The 17,723-nt window shown below is 43.0% G+C and overlaps 1 protein-coding gene across 2 annotated transcripts; it reads left to right on the top strand.

Annotated features, from left to right (window-relative positions):
* The first annotated feature begins 808 nt into the window (after positions 1-808).
* IL10RB (interleukin 10 receptor subunit beta) lies at positions 809-17,237 on the top strand. Of its 2 annotated transcripts, none has more exons than XM_028727060.2 (7): positions 809-1,222; positions 9,582-9,711; positions 10,379-10,539; positions 12,141-12,319; positions 12,845-12,995; positions 14,072-14,214; positions 14,972-17,237. In XM_028727060.2, exons 1-7 carry the CDS (start codon positions 1,171-1,173, stop codon positions 15,188-15,190), a joined length of 1,035 nt encoding a protein of 344 aa, XP_028582893.2. In that variant the 5' UTR covers positions 809-1,170; the 3' UTR covers positions 15,191-17,237. The 2 variants fall into 2 exon arrangements, with proteins under 2 accessions (XP_028582893.2, XP_028582894.2); XM_028727061.2 differs by having other exon boundaries at positions 811-1,222; positions 9,582-9,705.
* The last annotated feature ends 486 nt before the right edge of the window (positions 17,238-17,723 follow it).

Consider the following 17,723-nt stretch of genomic DNA (forward strand, 5'->3'; position numbering starts at 1 on the left):
CGGGTCTGGCCACTGTCTGGATGGGGCAACATGTACATTAACTTCAGCCCCATGATGGGGGGAAAGGTGGCATATCAATGCAAGAGAATCAGGTAAATGAAAGAGTGAAAACAGACATTTGCAGCAAAGTTACCCAGCATGTGGCTGAATGCACCAAGTGCAATATGCCAGCCAAATCAGCTTTTTATCCATTTATTATATACACAGAGCAGCAGTAGCAGCAAGTAATCAAGGGCATGTGTACTTGGCTGTGACTAAAGTTATCCCCCTGGATGAGAACAAATCAGTGAGAGCGCAATGTATTTTTCTGGGTTGCTGGTGGTGTGGGTATTTTCCCTGCTGAGTGGCCATAGTAGCAGTGGATCAGTAGAGTATGCCTCTGAACACCATTCACTAAGAATCGCAAGTGGCCAAAGTGTGGCTGCAGTCGGGTCCTGTTTGTGAGCTGCTCATTGGGCTTCTGGCTGAGCAATGTGAGAACAGATCCTGGACTAGATGGCCCTTGGGCCTGATCCAGCAGGTCTCTTCTTATGTTCTTGATTGAGGACGAATTGGTTTTAATAAATTCAGTGTTGTTTGTTCACCTGGGAATATCTAATTATGAGGGGCTTGTGATGAGTTGGCTATGAAAAGCAGTCCCCTATCTTAATTTGGTCCCTGCGTTCAGATAATGTGATGGCTTGAGGCAAAAGAGGAATGATTCCTCTTTACAGCTCCTGGCTGCCACAACACTTCCTGAGCGGGCTTCATAGGCCGTAGGGACACACAGCAGCAGCAGCAGCAGCAACACCTGCGACGTTTGCTGGGCGCTGTTGGCTCGCCAGGGGCGCTGAGGGCGCGGCTCCGTTGCTGCCTCCCGCCTCCCAGGGCAGCGTCGGGAGGCGGGAGTTCCCGTGTGTTTCGTCCGGGGAGCGAGGTTCACCTGGGCTGCTTCCAGACAGCGCGCGCGAGGAAGTGGTCGCGCTGGGCTGAGGCCACGCGGTTTGGGCGCTATGAGGGGAGCCAAGCGCAGAAAGGAGAAGGGAGAGGTCGGAGGAGGAGGCGCCCGGACGTGACTGAGGCGCTCCGAGAGAGCCGTGCGGGCGCCTTACGGAGCAGTCCGCCCAGGCGAGTTCTGCAGGGCTTCGGGGGGCATCGACTGCCCCCTCGGGAAGCGAGCCTTCGTGGGAGATGGACCCACGAGGCTGGCCCTGCCTCATTTGCAGCTGCCTCTTCTGGTCAGGTAAGGAAAGGGTACCTCCTCACGTCCAGGGCTTCCTGGGGTTACTTCTGGGAGCGGCCGGCCAGAAGCTGCTGTTTTCCCTCGGAATTCGGACGAGATTTCTCTGCGCCTCCCGCGCATGTGTCCGGCTGCTGCCCGCTATCAGGCGTTGCTATATTTCGAAAAGTAAAATTCCTGACACAGCCGCAAAGTTGTTGAGGTTTTTTTTAGGAAACCACCCAAATTGTTTGGGAACAAACCCAGATTTTAAGCTACTTGAGCTGTTTCGCCATCGGGGATTTTCCGGACCTATGGCAAGCCTGGAGTCATCAGAAGGCGGGGGCGAGGGAACCAGTGAGATTTATAAAACATTAGTAGAAATGGAAGATCAAGAAGATCAATTAAAAGGGGTGTGGGGAAAGGAGATGACAGGGCAGATAGTCAAAGCTGGAGGAAAATATGGGTGAAAGTACGTGGAAATGTTGTCTATAGGAATAAAAGAAAATTATCATAAATTGAGAAGGTATTTAACACTGGTCAAATTAAATCAAATAAGGAATATTCGATGTTATGTTGGAGGGGATGCTGGGAATTATGTTCACATGAGGTGGGGGTGTAAATATGTACATTTTGGGGGGCAAAGGGTGTTTAAAGAAATAACAGGGTTATCACTGGGTTAAAAGTGATTGAAAGTCCAGAGGTAGCATTACGATGGGGTGGAAGGTTCGCAGGCTCACAAATTTATTGACAGCAGCACAAATTATTATAGCTAGGAAGTGGAAGGGGCAAGCAGAATATAAAATGGAATACATTAGTACCTCGCGTTACGTAACCGTCTGTTTAAGTAAACTTTAGGTTGCGAATGCAGCAAACCCTGAAGTATTTTTCTGGGTTTTGCAGAGCTTGCATGCGCAGAAGCGATCCACAAGTTGCGGAAACCTTGGGATCCAACCGGACCTCCGGAACGGATCCCATCCGCAGAGGTACCACTGTAATGGTATAAAGAGGTACATTAGTATGGTATAAGGAGGTGTAATGGTATGTTAATGATAAATTAACAAGTGCCTTTAAGGTAAGACAGGGAACATGCAGGAGAAATGATTCTGAGGAGATATGGAAGGTGTTTGTAGAATTTGTACTGTTAAAACAGAAAAAGGTGGGTGGGGATGAGATCAAAGGCAGATTGGAGGCTCCCAGGCAATGGTTTGTTGTCGTAGCCTGCTGTGCACACATGTTGATGCACACCGCTGACAGTGTGTATACACGGAGCCTCAGAAACACATAGGGGTGTTTTTGCACAGGGCGCTTCTTCTGTGGGTCTTGCTGCTGCTGAGAACTAAGCCATAGTCTGGCATAGCGTTGCACCTGAACTCAGGTTCTGGTTTGTTTCTTTCCCATAAACCATAACCAAGGTTTGTTCTTGACTCATTTTTTTAAAAAAACAAGCAATGAGCCTGGATTTGGAAGCAATGCTAAGTTAGACCACAACTTGTTTCCTGGAAGCTCATCAGGAGCAGGAGAGGAGTGAAGCAGCTGTGTGCACCAATACGTATGCAGTGCATTCCCATTTAAACCATAGTTTAACTATGATTTAAGTTCATTCAGACCAGTCCTTCAAAGTGAAAGACAGAGGATCTGGTTGCAATAATGAAACAAAAGTGTAATAATGATCTTTTTCACTTTTGCGTTGGTTGCCATAAGTGACCAGGCATTTCATGCAGGCAAGTGGACTTGCTGGACAGGTTGCTCTGTTCCTCCTTTGTGCTTGGCAAATAAACCAAATAGACAGCTGGAGGAGGGAGTCCTCTTCCATGCCCAGCATAGGAATGCAGTTTTATATCCCTGCCCTGCCAGCTCTCAACAAGGTAGTTTGCATGTCAGTAACTTTTGTTGGCTTTTTTACAAGCAGCTGCGAATTAACATGGTTTACAAGTCAGATTGGCACCGTTGTTTAGGAAACATATAAAGAAGTATCAATGGGAAACTGATTTAAATTGGTCTCTCTCCTCTCCCCCCCCCCCTTAGAGATCTAAATAATTGATCTAAATCAACCCACTCGGCTTAGACAGTGACCAGACACACCCTATAGAAACTCCAGTGCCTGTCATAGTTGGATGGAACAGCTGTAGCTTTCGTGAAACTTAAATCAGTTTTTTAGGTCACACTGTGCCTTACATTAAACACAATTTTAAAGAAATGTGTTTGACACTGTCACAGTACGTTTGAAGAAAAAGCAGTTCACCAGCAGTTGTTGCTGGTGCAATCAAGCAGTAAATATGCCTCTCTCCTCACTTCCTTTGACCTGCACTGGAAGCTAGAATGATGCAGGTGAGGGGGAACACACAGCCATGAAGCCCCCTGGAGTACACACTCATCCTCCCAGTTTTTTCTCCTTTGAGCTGTGCCGCTTGGTAGGGAAGGAAGTTAGCAAACAAGACAAGTTACTACTCAATCCCATCTCTCGCTCATCCTCTTTGGACATCAGCAGTGAGGGTGGGGTGCATGGAGCTGCCTAAAGAGAGTGCAAATAGCTACCTGTACCCAGTTGCTTGCCCCCACCCCCACCCCAGCAGTGCAGCATAGCTGGTTGGTTGTGGAAATCTCATCTTTGCTGGCTTCCCTGCGCTCTCCATATTAGTGGTGCAAGAACAGGCACGGCTCCATATTAGTGGTGCAAGAAGAGGCACGGATTGGGCCTAAGGAGCCCAATCCTCTTCTCCATCCTCTTGTTGCCCAGTGAGAGAGGGCAGGTGATCAAGTAGTCCTCTTTTCTGGAGTAGCTGCTGCCTCCACATAGTTGCTCAATGTTCCTCTTTCACTTGCAATCAACACTTCCTCTGATGCCGTACCTATTCTTTCCGACTGGAAGTCTCTTCCTGATCACACATCCTCTCTCTTTGGGTAACACAGCAGGAAGGATTGAGCTCAACGGTGTCATTCACAGTGAGCAAGCAAAGCAAAACAGTTGGTGGCTGCTCCTCAAGAAAGTGCCGCCTCATTGCCTTACTCACCCATGCTTCGTCTATTATTGGGTGGCACTGGGTTCATCATGCCTCTGAATGTCAGTTCCTGGGGATTACAGGTGGGCTGAGTGCTGTTGTACTCATGTCCAACTACTTGCAGGCTTCCCACACAACTGGTTGGCTCCTGTGGGAACAGGATGCTGTGGATTAGATCAGTGTTTCCCAACCTTTTTTGGGCAAAGGCACACTTGTTTGATGAAAAAAATCTTGAGGCACACCACCATTACAGCCCCGTGACGTCAGCGCGCAGCGTCATGCCGGGAGGGAAGGGCGCCGGGGCGCTGCTGCTGCTGCTGCCGCCGCCGCTCCCAGCAGGCATGGGCCAAGCTGAGGCGGCGGCGGCGGCTGTTGTGGTGGTGGCGGCGATAGCGGGCGGAGGAGGGGGCGGCGGCGGGGCCGAGGTGGCCGGCGGCGGCGGGGGAGGCGGCGGCGGGTGGAGCAGGAGGGCGGCCGAGGCCGGTGAGGGAGTAGGGTTGCCCGGGGCTTGAGGAGCCGTCGCCGGGAGTTGCTGCTGCTGTTGTTGCTGCTGCTGCCCGGACATGCCGGCCTCCTCCTCGTCCGCTGTCTCGCGCTCCTCCCTTTTGCGCGCGCTGCCCCGCCGCCGCCCCATTGGCCGGGTCCTGTCAGCTGATCCTGTGTTATTTCCTGTGTGTGTGTGTGAGGGGAGAATGGAGAGAGAAACCTCGGCACCACCACCGCGGAGCCGCCCCCGGCTCAACGCGGATCCTCGCCGCCGCCGCCCCGCCTCTCGCCGCCCGACTCGCCCGCCTCCCTCCCACGGCACACCAGGCAACGTCTCGCGGCACACTAGTGTGCCGCGGAACACCGGTTGGGAAACACTGGATTAGATGGCCTGACTCAGCAGATTAAGTTCTTATGGAAATAGAGGTGGTAAGAGAGACTTCCCTTTTGCCGAAGTGGCATACCACCATTAATGCAAGTCTGGATCCAAGCCATAGTTCAGTTTATCTGATGAAACTAGAAGGAAACACACTAAAATATGTGAAAGAACACCAAGACTTTAAGCAATAGAAAGCTGTGATTGATGCTTTCATAGAAATGTTACTAAAACCAAGTGTCTTTTTTTATTACCAATATAACTGTAAGTGTACAGCTCATAACTGAACAGCAGCGTCAGTAATTAGAACGTATTTTCTCATTGCACTATTTGGGACAATATAGTCATATAGAAGTTGTGTAGAACATGTGAGATTGCACACAGTACTGACTTCCTTTATACAATTAAGATCCAGGTAGTATATGGGCTTGGTACCTCAGGTTTTAAATGGGTTAATTTTTGGTTTCTCCCCATCTTTTATGCACCTGCATGAACCCACACTTCCTTTCTTTGCCATAGTCTGGATGAAGAGTTCTAGAAAATCTGAACATTGGCACACTATCTTGTGATAGTTTGACTGGCTTAATAAAGATGTTGCCCTAATATGGATTTTGGAATTTTTCTTATGGGCTACACAGCCATCTGTCTTTCTTTCTTTTTTATTAATCTTAGGGTTGTTGGTTCTGATGCAACCATCCATTTCTCATAGATAATAAAATTTGACACCACACCCCCTGATTGATAGTTGTGAAATTTTCCTATAATAGGCGGATAGATGCTGTTTACAAAGTGATTAAACAAATTCATGGAGAACAAATCCAGTCATGGTTCTTCTCAGTGAAGTCAGCTGAATGGAATGCCTGTGTAAAGGAATGAAAGAGGATTGATACTTCGATCGTGCTCTGATTATAAGGTTCTCAGAGGCACCTTGTTGTCCACAGCTGGAGACGGAATGATCAACTCCCTGTCTAATCCAAGAAGACAGTTATTATGTTAACAAATCAAAGCCTGTAGTGAGATTAGGACTGCTTATTTTTTCATAGCCCAGTGTGTAAAATGGCAAGCACCTAACGGTTGATTATAGCCGCATGCTACTGAAAGTCATGTTGAAAACATTGCTGGCTCCAGGGTTTCATAGGGCTTTTTGAAGGGAGATGGGGATTACTGGTTTGTTTTGGTTTTGTTCATGTTTTTATTATGTATTTTGTATTTTTATCCTGTGTTTTTATGCTGTGAACCGCCCTGAGATCTTAGGACGAAGAGTGGTTTTGTTGTTGTTGTTTAGTCGTGTCCGACTCTTCGTGACCCCATGGACCAGAGCACGCCAGGCACTTCTGTCTTCCACTGTCTCCCGCAGTTTGGTCAGACTCATGAAGAGTGGTATACAGATTTAATAAATAGTGGCTTTTGGGCAAGATGCCTTTCCAGAAATGGGCATACCTCCTTCTTGCCACTGCCCAGTCATCTGTTGTCTTCCTCTGTGTCCAGCCAGTCAGTCCAACTGGTCAGCCCAGTGGAAGAGTGAAAGATGAATGGAGGCAGTGGTTTCTTCTCATTCAGTCAGTGCTTGGGGAGGGCATGAGGATAGGCAGCAACAGCAAGGAAGAGAACCAGCAGGATAGGGAGACTGTGATGCTTGACAAGGGGCTCCCTGCTAGAGTGTGAGCCTCAGCAGGTACCAGACAATGCTGACTCTTGATTCCATTCCCACTTGTAAGGCAAAACAGATGAGTTTGGATCTCTTTATTCTATGCAGATAGTGGCATAGCATAGTCCATTCTGCATCTTGCATTCATAGTTGTAGAAAGTTCTTTCATATGGAAACTTCTAGAGCCAAACATCTTTGAATCCCACATTCTTGTGTACATTACATTGCAATTGCTTTTACCCAGTAATTAAACCACTGTGAACAAAAATATTGTATAATGCTTTGTATTGTTAATTCACAGTACAGTGGTACCTCGGGCTAGATACGCTTCAGGTTACATACACTTCAGGTTACAGATTCCGCTAACCCAGAATTTTATCAGGACAGAAATAGTGCTTCAGGTTAAGAACTTTGCTTCAGGATGAGAACAGAAATCGTGCTCCAGCGGCGCAGCAGCAGCAGGAGGCCCCATTAGCTAAAGTGGTGCTTCAGGTTAAGAACAGTTTCAGGTTAAGAATGGACCTCCGGAACGAATTAAGTACTTAACCCGAGGTACCACTGTACTTACTAAAAGTGGTCTTTCACTGCAAAAGTAATGTAGTTGGTACATTTTGTGCATTTAGATCCTGCTGAAATAAGTGGAATTTCAGCCTTCACCGGCTTTCATATATCTTGGATTACAACACCCATCTGCCCCCCAGCCAGCACAGCTGTAAGTTATAGTCCAATCACCAGGTTGCCAGAGGCTAACTTAAAAATGCCAAACTACTAGATTGTGGCAATGCTTCTTGCTCGGCTGGATGGAGGGTAGCTAGGGGTATGTGTGTAGAAACTTGACTACTGTACAAAGGAAGAATTCCCCTTCATTGCTCTGTTCACTTTTGCCTCTGGCCCTGCCCACCAATGGCATGTGGCCCCTGGGAGGTTGCCCAGAAGGGGAGTGTGGCCCTCAGACTTTAAAAAGGTACTCCAGCCCTGGTTTATGCCACACTTAATGGTACTGATCAGAAAGATACAAGGAGGAAAGTGAAATTGCTTCATAAGATCAAGGTAGTAGATATATTTCTTTTGCTATATTGTAATGACCTGCAGTTGTTATAGGCAACGAATCCGAACTGAGAGCTGAAATAATGAGATCATCATTAAAATACCTCTTGAAGATCATTTTTATCCACTGTGAAAATAATGGAACACTTTCTAGTTTCAGTTTTGTAGCAACTAAGATAAGTTGAAAAACATACAAAGAACAAGGAAGGATAGCCATGCACCATGAACTAGCTGATGGGTGTAATATAATATGATTCATTCTCGAGTCATAGCACTTGAACAATCATGGTATTTTACAAGATTGAGTAAACTGATACTGAAAATTCACTGCTGATCAAATGCATTTTCAGACTGCAATTGAACTATTTCACAACATATTTTACCATATATTCTTGTATTTTACTTTTTTTAAAAAAAACCTGTTTTCTGCCTTCTAGTTAAAAAACAAAAGCTTCAGCAAGTATTGACAGAAATCAGCTCATAAATCATAAAAGGGAGTACAAGGAACTTCAGCCATCTATGCAGCCCTTGACTCTAAGAAAAATGCCAAAGTTTCACAAAGAGATGTTTGTTCAGCCCTTTCTGGATAACCGCCAGTTGAAGCCTTTCGCAGACCACTTTCATAATGAATTTCCCCCCCCCCCTAATATTTAACCAAATTCCATTTTCCTGTAACATATATTGATTTGTCACGATTCATTGGTCTCTTCTGAGTATGCTTCTTCTTGCTTCCCTCTGCCTAATGGCAGGGCTGGCTGCTCTGCGTTTTGTATTCAGTAATGCTGGTTAACTACTTTTATATTCTATATTTCTGACATCCTTGATATGATGCTTTCTTCCATCTTTCAATATTCCTTATTACATATCCCTATGTTTTCTTCCATCCTTCTGTGATTTAAATTTGACCTTCCTTCCATACCTTCATTTTCTGAATAAATTTATCATGCTGTAAATCTCAGAACCAAAAATAACACAACAGGTGAGGTGATACAGATGAGGTTGTATCTTAATAAAGAAGTAGCAACAATGACAAATGGATGGTGACGATTTAGAACAGCCTTTGCCAACTTGGTGCCCACCAGATGTTTTAGACTACAAATCCCCTCAACCCTAGCCACCCTTGCTGGCTGGAGCTGATGAGAGCTGTAGCCCAAACATCTGGAGGTCACCAGGTTGGGGGAGGCTGCTTTAAGAGTAGGAGGATTAATAAGCTTTGTATACAACAAAACAATTGAAATGTCCCCTGCACTAGCACTACTTGGGCTTAGGATCCTGTCTGCTCATGATTATTCTAAAGATCACCTCTTAGCCTTTCTTTTGACTGCTGCTCTTATGGAGATAGCCAGATGTTGGAAAACCGGTGATGAAAACATTGATTCTTGGTATAACAGACTATGGTCAATAGCATTGGCTGAGAAACTAACATGCCAGGTGAGAGTGGCAAAGGGCAAACACAACCCATATACCTTTTATAACATATGGCAAACGTTTGTTGAATACATCAATTGTTCAGACTGTGGAAGGAATCCACCCAGTACTCACGGGGAAATGTGGTGTGATCTCTTAGAGTAATCAAGCAAAACTTTAACACATGGCGTGATAAAAGTCTGTAATTTTATCAGGACAAGTTACTTGTTGTTTACTGTTGTAACAATTCTTTTCTCAAAATTTATACTCTGTACCATGAAAATAAATAAAAAGCGTAGGAGGAAAGAATAAACCACATTTGTATCCTCAATTGTTTAAATGTATTTTCCCAACCAGTGAAAGAAATTCAAGGCCACATACCGGTATTTAAACAGCATGTCATGTTTGTATTTACAGTGCATGGGATGGTACCAGAACCTCAGAATGTAAGACTTCATTCAGTTATGTTCGACACTTTTCTCCAGTGGGATCCACCTCATTTTCACAAAGGAAGCATGACTTACACAGTTCAGTATAAAGTGTATGTGTGAGTGAAATGGCTTATAATTTTGATAGTTTATTTTAAGGGCACAATCATATGATTTATGGAAGGGCATCACAGAGGCCATAGAACACAGCACATCTTCTTTGTCGACAGCTAGTTCCCCGCCCCCCCCCCGAGGCCACCTTCTTGTAGTTGTGGAGACTTCCACGGCCACCCCTCCCCCTGTCTTAGATGCTTTGGTGCAAGGGAGGGGAAAAGGAATGTGCCAGGGTCAGCTCCAGGTTTGTGGAGCCCTTGGCCAAAGTTTCCTGTGTTGGCCACCTTTCTCTATCAATGGTCCCTGGTGACTGCTGTAGAGGCAGCGCTTTAAAAAGTGTGGTATGGCTAGGTCTAGGCACCCTATTGATTTCTCACTATGCCCCAGAGATGCTGGGGCAGGGGGATAAAGGGGAATTAAAGGATAGCTTGATGCAGCCACTTAGCACTGTGGAGGCTAGCCTGGGAGTGGGGAGATAAGGGCCTCCAGAGCAGTCATCGCTACTGGGCTCTGTAAGGGCACTGGGAGCTGCCCAAGGATACCGCATGATAGATGTTTCAAATGATGCATTGATTATACAAGAGTAAGAATTGAAAATGAATTGTTGCCTGAAATGAGAGAGAGAGCTATTCTTTCCTCAATAACACATTGATTTTCTTTCCATTTTTACAGATATGGAAATGGGTTCACTGATTTATGCCAAAGAACTGACGTCACAAAGTGCAATATTTCAAGTATCCCTATACATGGTAGTTACATTGTAAGACTTAGAACTGAAGTTGAGGAGGAGCGATCAGACTGGGTAAACATCACCTTCACACCATTCAGTGACAGTAAGTGAAGATTCAAGTTCACTGGAATATTATTTTTAAAGGTTGTGTTGTCTGGCTTAACAATATGGTTTCTTGGTGAAGGGTTAGTTAAGACCAATTAGAGCAAAGAAAAAGGCACAGGGTGATATCTACCTAAGTATGCTCAGAGGACTCAGCTTATGTTGGATACTGTGCATAAGTTCCAAGACCATGTTCAACTTAGTAAAATGTCTGTGTTTTTCATAGACTATGAGAGTTTCCCATGGACAACCTTTGCTCTGATTTGGCACACTCCTAGGATTCCGCTCCTTTGCTTGTACAGCTTTCTGTGGGCCTCTTTGGCTCGTTGTGCCCTTTGGAATAGTTTCACTTTTCATTTTAGTTTCAATTTATCTGACGTACCTGGATTACTTCATCCAAAGTACTCTTTCAGCAGCTAGTTTTATAAGCCCACAACCACAGGTTCCCAATTGGTGTTCCCAAAGGATTTATAATTTGAGCCCATTTATTTGTCCACTTAAACAGTTGTATGCTATCTGCAAACTTTCTCTATAGATCTTACCCTGAAGGCAGTCCCCTTCCTACACCCGCTCTGAATAAAAAAAGCAGGGTATTTCCCTGCTGTGTTTGAACAATGCACTGAGAAAGGCTTGTGAAAGCTGAGTCAAAATAGCTATGTCAAAATACTGGAGGGTTGGGGTGGGGACATGGCCCCACAGTCATTTTCACATTCTGTCTCTCAAGCTAGTGTTACTAATTGCAGTTTCGGAATATTACGATGGTTAGCTTGTTGGTGTGCACAAAATGTGACACGCATTTGGACCTTTTTATAACCAAAATAAATACTTCTGAAACCATTCAAATGCTATTGGAGCCAGAGAATAAGTGGGCCTGTATATATTTTATTTCTTCATTTCTGAATCCAAAAAGTAGTTGCGGGCATTATTTCTTGGTAATCGATTCGCAAGGCATCCATTAAGAAACAACTAGAGGTAGCTGAGGTGCTTTGAGAGGAAGTGCAGATCATTTATGATATAATGAGAAATATGGTGTGCTTGATTATACTCTGTCATAAAGCTTCAAAAAACATATGTAGACTATGACCCCAGACCTTTCCTGGGAAAATCCACAGGAAACCTGTTCTCAGTCATGGACATAGAAATTTGGTTCAGTAGCCATAGCAATGAAGCTGCTTATAACTAGAGGCATTTTGGTAGAGCACAGTCGATTAATGCATAAACTATCAGTCCCTCAAAATTAAGCACCATTCTTATTCATGTTTAACAAACTGAACCTGCATCCATCTGTTCAACAGAGACGATGTAACCTCAAAAGAAGTTGAAAAGATGAGGCAATGAAAACATTCCATACTCCTGCTTTTGTTCTTAGCAAAAGCAGAAATAACATAGTGTTCTTATGGTGCCACAACTATTCAGGTGCCACTTCCTGCCCTCATCCTTGGTCTTCCCTAGTGTTTCATTCTATATAAAATGCTTTCTCGTGCTTTCTCATGTGAAAAAAAAGCAAACTTTTTATATGATGTACTGCATATTTAAATGGATCTAAGAGCAAAGTAAAAACAAACAAATTTGTTAACTTTTGTTTTCCTCCACTTCATTTAGCAATCATTGAACCACCTGCTGTACAAGCTGAAGCTACAACACCCGGGGTCTTGATTGTACAAATCACAGACCCACTTGTTTCTAGAGATGGTGGCAAATATTCCATAAAACATTTTTATGGCCATGGTTTTGTGACTTACAAGATGCGAATTTGGAAGAAAGATTATGATGGTGAACAGGTAGAGTGAATCTGTTATGGTGATTTAAATATGTTGCTACATAAACAAGTACAGGAAAGCTTTAGTGAGTTCTGTGTCTCAAAAACTTAAACTTGATCATTAGATAGCACTGACAGGGTCAACCAGGCTACGTTAGTTTCTAAGTAAGTTTTCCAGCAGGAGTCTATTCTACTAACATTCTATTACTGGTACAGAAGTGTGCTGCTGGTAGTGATTTGTAATGAGTGATTTGTAGGATGGGAGAATCAGGCCTCTCTAAGATAAGGATTTAGCACCTTATTCTTTCATCACTGGGAAGGGTTGAAAAGGGACAGCATCCTTTGCCATATGTTTTTTGACGTACAGAAACCTTAAGCTGTGGCACAAAACAATAAGAGGTTTTGTAGGAAGTGGGTCAGAGCCAGTAGGCTCCAGCTAGCTTTCCAAGCATAGCTTTCTGATTTAAGGGAAAGGGCAGGACCTAGAAAGGAGGATAGGATTGTGCTGTTAAGATTCTCATTTGTCAATTTCCTACTTTCATACTAGGTTAGATATGTGAATATAACACAGTCTTCTAAAACATTGCCTGATCTGGATCCTGGGACAACATATTGCCTTCAGGCTCAAGCATTTATTGTTGAATTAAATAAAAATGGGGACTGGAGTAACGCTTTATGTATCACTACAACTGACAATGGTAATATTTAATGGATTGAATACCTATTCATAAAGGACATTTTTAAAGTCTGTTCTCTTTCTACACCCCACACCCCACTTATGGATTGAATTAAAGTGAAACCTCACTGATTTGTGTTTAGATTTATTTAAAACATCTAGGCTAATCCTATGCATGGTCGGTCACTCACAAATAAATCCTTCTGAATTTCATGTCATTTACACTCAAGTAAGTGAGCATGAGCTAAGAATCTTGGTTTTAATACTTCAGTTTTGTGCTCCTGAAGCACATCCAAACTAGGAAGAACTAGGGCATCTTCCTATTGAAGCAAAAACAAAGGTCTGATTTGGGCCATAGGGTCAGCACTTGCCAATCTGAGATTTTGACCAAGTCATGTTTGAATACACTTAATGGCTACTAGACACAGCGGCTATGTTCTTTCTCCACTGTCCGGCAGTATATCTCTGAATGCCAGCTGCTGGGGATCAAAAGTGGGAAGAATGCTGTTGGGCTCATGTCCTGCTTTCAGGCTTCCCATAGGCATCTGGTTCGCCACTATGAGAACAGGTTGCAGGACTAGATGCCCCCTGAGCTGATCTAGACTCTTGTGTTCTTAATGCATATGCCCATTCACATGCCAGTGGAATGTTAACATGCAGGTGTCCTCATACTGTCAGCAGTTGAATGGACCACCCAGCACACTTGGTAAGTGCATTTAAGTTTGTCCAGATGCACATGAAAAGCTTACGTGCATAAGGACTTTACCCATGGTCCATGTCCTATAACATGTCAGGCCTTTCAGACTTTGATTTGAAGGCACAAAAAATTATTATATAGAACAGAAGAACTCTACATCTGAAAGTGGCTGGCTAAAATGAGACAAGCTTACAACAGACCAAATTTTATTTTCGTTTCTTCTGTGCCTCTATCAACAAATGTAAATATTGTCTTAGTTGTAATTTTTTTTATTGTGAAATGTCTTATGAAGTATTTAAATTTTCAAACAGGAAAGTGAGGGGTTGGGGAATATGTACCTCTGTGATATACTCCAAAAGGAATTAACAGTTTCTTTCCCTCCCCCTCCCCCCCGCATGCAGGTATAAATACAGTGCAGCTGACTATTATCCTGCTATCAGTGTTGGCTTTGTTACCTTTCATCTGCTTTATGATTTTACATGTTTATCGATGGGCCAAATACATCTTCTTACCTTCGTATTATTTACCACAACATTTCATAGAGGTTTGTTCATTTGTACTTTACACTTTACTTAAAAATCTGTTGCTAAAACTAATTAAAAACTCAATCCATCCATTAACCAATTATTCTCCATGGAGATCCAAGATATGTAAATATAAGTACAACCCTCTATAGTTTCGGTTTGTTTAAGCCCAATTAAAAAAACATATCATAGGAAAGCTGCAATAATGTGGTCATTTTTCCTCCATTGGTGTATCATAATCCTTTCTTCTGAATGTCCCATCAGATGGTGACACTCACTGAAGTTCTCTATGGTGTCAAAATGTACCATTATCTCACCAAATTGCTCTTTGTGAGGCACAAAGAAGCTGCTCATTTCAGATATGACTGAACAGCGCACTTTGACTATATGCATACGTCTGGGAGCCAGTGGGGAAATGGGACTCCAATGGCTCCATTGAGGCCCATGCAGATCCTCTTCCACATATGGATGAATAATACCTACTATTTATTTGCCCACTGTACTTCAGTTTAAGAATTTCTTCCATGATGCTGACACCCCAAAAATAATAGTTTATAGGGCACTATCTGTAGCTTGAGGGTAAGAAAAAGCATTGAGATTTTGAGATTCTTAGAATTGTAATGGACAGTTAGTCACCTGGATTAACGTTTTAGTCTTTCCTGACAACCAGAAAATAGGAAATTTGTATGCCTGGTTTAAAGCGTCTCTTAAAAGCAGCAGGAATGATCAGAAAAAAACAAGTTCCTTCATCTTTCTTCTCTTTTTTTCCCCTCCCAGTTTTTAAGCAAGCCTTTTTACAGTTCTCAGTTTCTTGCATCTCAGTCTCAAGGAGAAGAACAGTCCTACGACAAGATAATTGTCCTTTCAGAGGAGTCAAAAAACGATAATGAATCTGAGGAACAAATGAGAAATGCAAAGCAGCTACTCCAAGGTTCTCATGAAGAAATCCTTAGGCCAAAAGAAGTTTCAGATTTTACGCCTCTGGTACACTCTTAAAAGTGGAAGAAAAAAACGTGGAAAGTGTGTTTTGAAGGCAGTTGGTGGCACTTTCAAGGAAGCAACAAACACCTTGCACATTACAGATTTAAAACTGTTAACTTTGTGAACATTATCTTTCAAAACTATATTTATTCTGTTATAATATATTTTTAAAGAATCTTGTAAATACAAATTATCTATTTTAAAGATTTATTTTTATATATATTGAAGCCTTAATTTTAGAACAAACCATCAGTGAAGTATTAGTTAAGCAAGTTCACTCATATAAAAATTGTGAAGTTCCAAATCTTTTATTACAAGTGGATTTGTGCATTGTGTAGAATAGTTCAAATTCATTATGAGAAACATACTGGGATTTATAAAATAATGATGCTCCCATAGTATTATGTTTTCTGATCCATATTTGCTTTAAACTGTGTCTGTATTCAAGCAACACCATCATACATTGGATCTAGGTAAGAACATCTATCCCTGTAAGCAAACTCCTATGTGCATCTCATTTGCTGGATTGGGTATAAATCTAATGTACATCTTGTATAGCTGGCATCTATCTACACAGCATTGTTTTCAATGCGATTTGCATTGCAAGATGCTTTCCCAACCTTATTCTGGCGCATCCAATTGCGTCTTTTAAAGGCACAAATAGAGTTGGGTTGGGATTGCAGTCTTCACACCATGATCCAGCTAGATACATATGTTCACAGTAGCATGTTTCCATATGTTCTGAATGTTAGCTATATAATGAACACCAATTAGTGTTGCGCGTGCAAAGCCAGGGCCTGAGAGGAGTGAAGGCTGAAGCCAGCCAACTATCCACTGTCCCCTCTCACTATGTCCCTGAATAAGATGATTTTTGGCTATTGCTGAGCCCTGGAAACATAGCTCCTGGGCTTGGCTTTTCAACCTGGGGATACCTGTGCAACGGCTCAGTTTCTCGTATGTGTAGCTGGATTTTTTTTGCAAAGACATGCCTAAATCCCTTTTCAATAGAACCTAGGGCTCATTCATACTTCTGCTTGTCCCACCGGTTTCCCCGGAAAACCCATCTGTTTACTACTGAATTGGAGCAAATTGGGTTTTCTCTGGATTGACATTTGTTCCGATCTAGCACGAGAGAGCAGGGTTTTCAGAGAAAAGCAGTGGAGCAAAGGCAAAATCACTTGGATCCGTGCCTAGAAAGCACAGGACAAGTGGAAAACCACTCAGACACATGCTTTCTATACATGGGACAAGTGGAAGTGTGGACGAGTCCTTAGTCATTACGAACTTCCACTGGATTCTTTCCAATACACAGAAGTAATCTCCATTTATTTAGACTGTAGTACTATGCACCTGTGAGATGCAGGTGGCGCTGTGGTCTAAACCACAGAGCCTAGGACTTGCCGATCAGAAGGTCGGCGGTTCGAATCCCCGTGACGGGGTGAGCTCCCGTTGCTCGGTTCCTGCTCCTGCCAACCTAGCAGTTCGAAATCACTTCAAAGTGCCAAGTACCTTCTGGCGGGAACGGCGTTTCCGTGCGCTGCTCTGGTTCGCCAGAAGCGGCTTGGTCATGCTGGCCACATGACCCGGAAGCTGTACGCTGGCTCCCTTGGCCACTAAAGCGAGATGAGCACCGCAACCTCAGAGTCGGTCACAACTGGACCTAATGGTCAGTGTTCCCTTTACCTTTACTGTGCACCTGGGAGTAAGCCCCACTGATATTCACAGAATTTACTTCTGAGTGGTTGTGTAGAAGTGCACTTTGTATGGCATAGCTGCTTGATCTTAATTGTTTTTTTTAACCGTTTTAAATGGTTGTTTTTAGCCTTTTTACTGAGAATTTTATTGTTTTATTCTTTTTGTAAATAACCTTAAGGTTTTATTACAACACTTATATGCATATGTGTTCTGAAATAAATGCACACTGCTTCAGAGACAAAGCTATGTTTTATGACAAATGTGCAGAAGAGAACATTTATTTATTTTAAAATATTTGGCATGTATTTCAATTTTTAATGATGGTACCTGACCTCCTATTTTGATTGAATAAATGTATGGAAGCCTTTCAGAAGTTCTCTCTCAATCCTTCCTGAAACTGATTAATAGTTACATTTGGGATGCAATGCTCAAATCTAACAAATTTAACAATTCATACCCTTACTCATATTAATGATTAAAGTACAATCAATATAGTGCTCTGATCTAGCAGGAAGATTTAACCGTCTACTTATATTTGTATGTATTGCTATTGACCTTTGAAATTAGATCAGCTACTTGCTATGCCTGTATTGGAGACTAACTTGAGAAACCTGCAGATGCCATTTGTTTTCCAATTATACTTTCATCACAGAATAGACAGGCGAAGACAACTGGTGCAAGAAAACTTATTGGGAAAATACTTTGAAACTCCCCACGATTCTTAACATGTTTCATGTCTGTGTTGTTCCCCATGGGAAGCAGAATTATATGTAATTTTTATTATTATTTAAATTTGCATAGTGCTTTTCCATATAAATGTATGGAACGTATTAGAGGGAGCTCAAAGTTCCCG

The sequence above is a fragment of the Podarcis muralis genome, chromosome 4, assembly GCF_964188315.1.
Source record: "Podarcis muralis chromosome 4, rPodMur119.hap1.1, whole genome shotgun sequence".
In the NCBI taxonomy this organism is placed as follows: Eukaryota; Metazoa; Chordata; class Lepidosauria; order Squamata; family Lacertidae; genus Podarcis; species Podarcis muralis.

What these genes read in the sequence shown, in the direction of transcription:
- IL10RB (XM_028727060.2), top strand. Translation starts at nt 1,171, where the DNA reads ATGGACCCACGAGGCTGGCCCTGCCTCATTTGCAGCTGCCTCTTCTGG. An exon ending in GTTCAGTATAAAGTGTATGT is followed by an intron (nt 9,712 to 10,378) that starts GTGAGTGAAATG and finishes CCATTTTTACAG; the next exon opens with ATATGGAAATGGGTTCACTG. An exon ending in CTTCACACCATTCAGTGACA is followed by an intron (nt 10,540 to 12,140) that starts GTAAGTGAAGAT and finishes CACTTCATTTAG; the next exon opens with CAATCATTGAACCACCTGCT.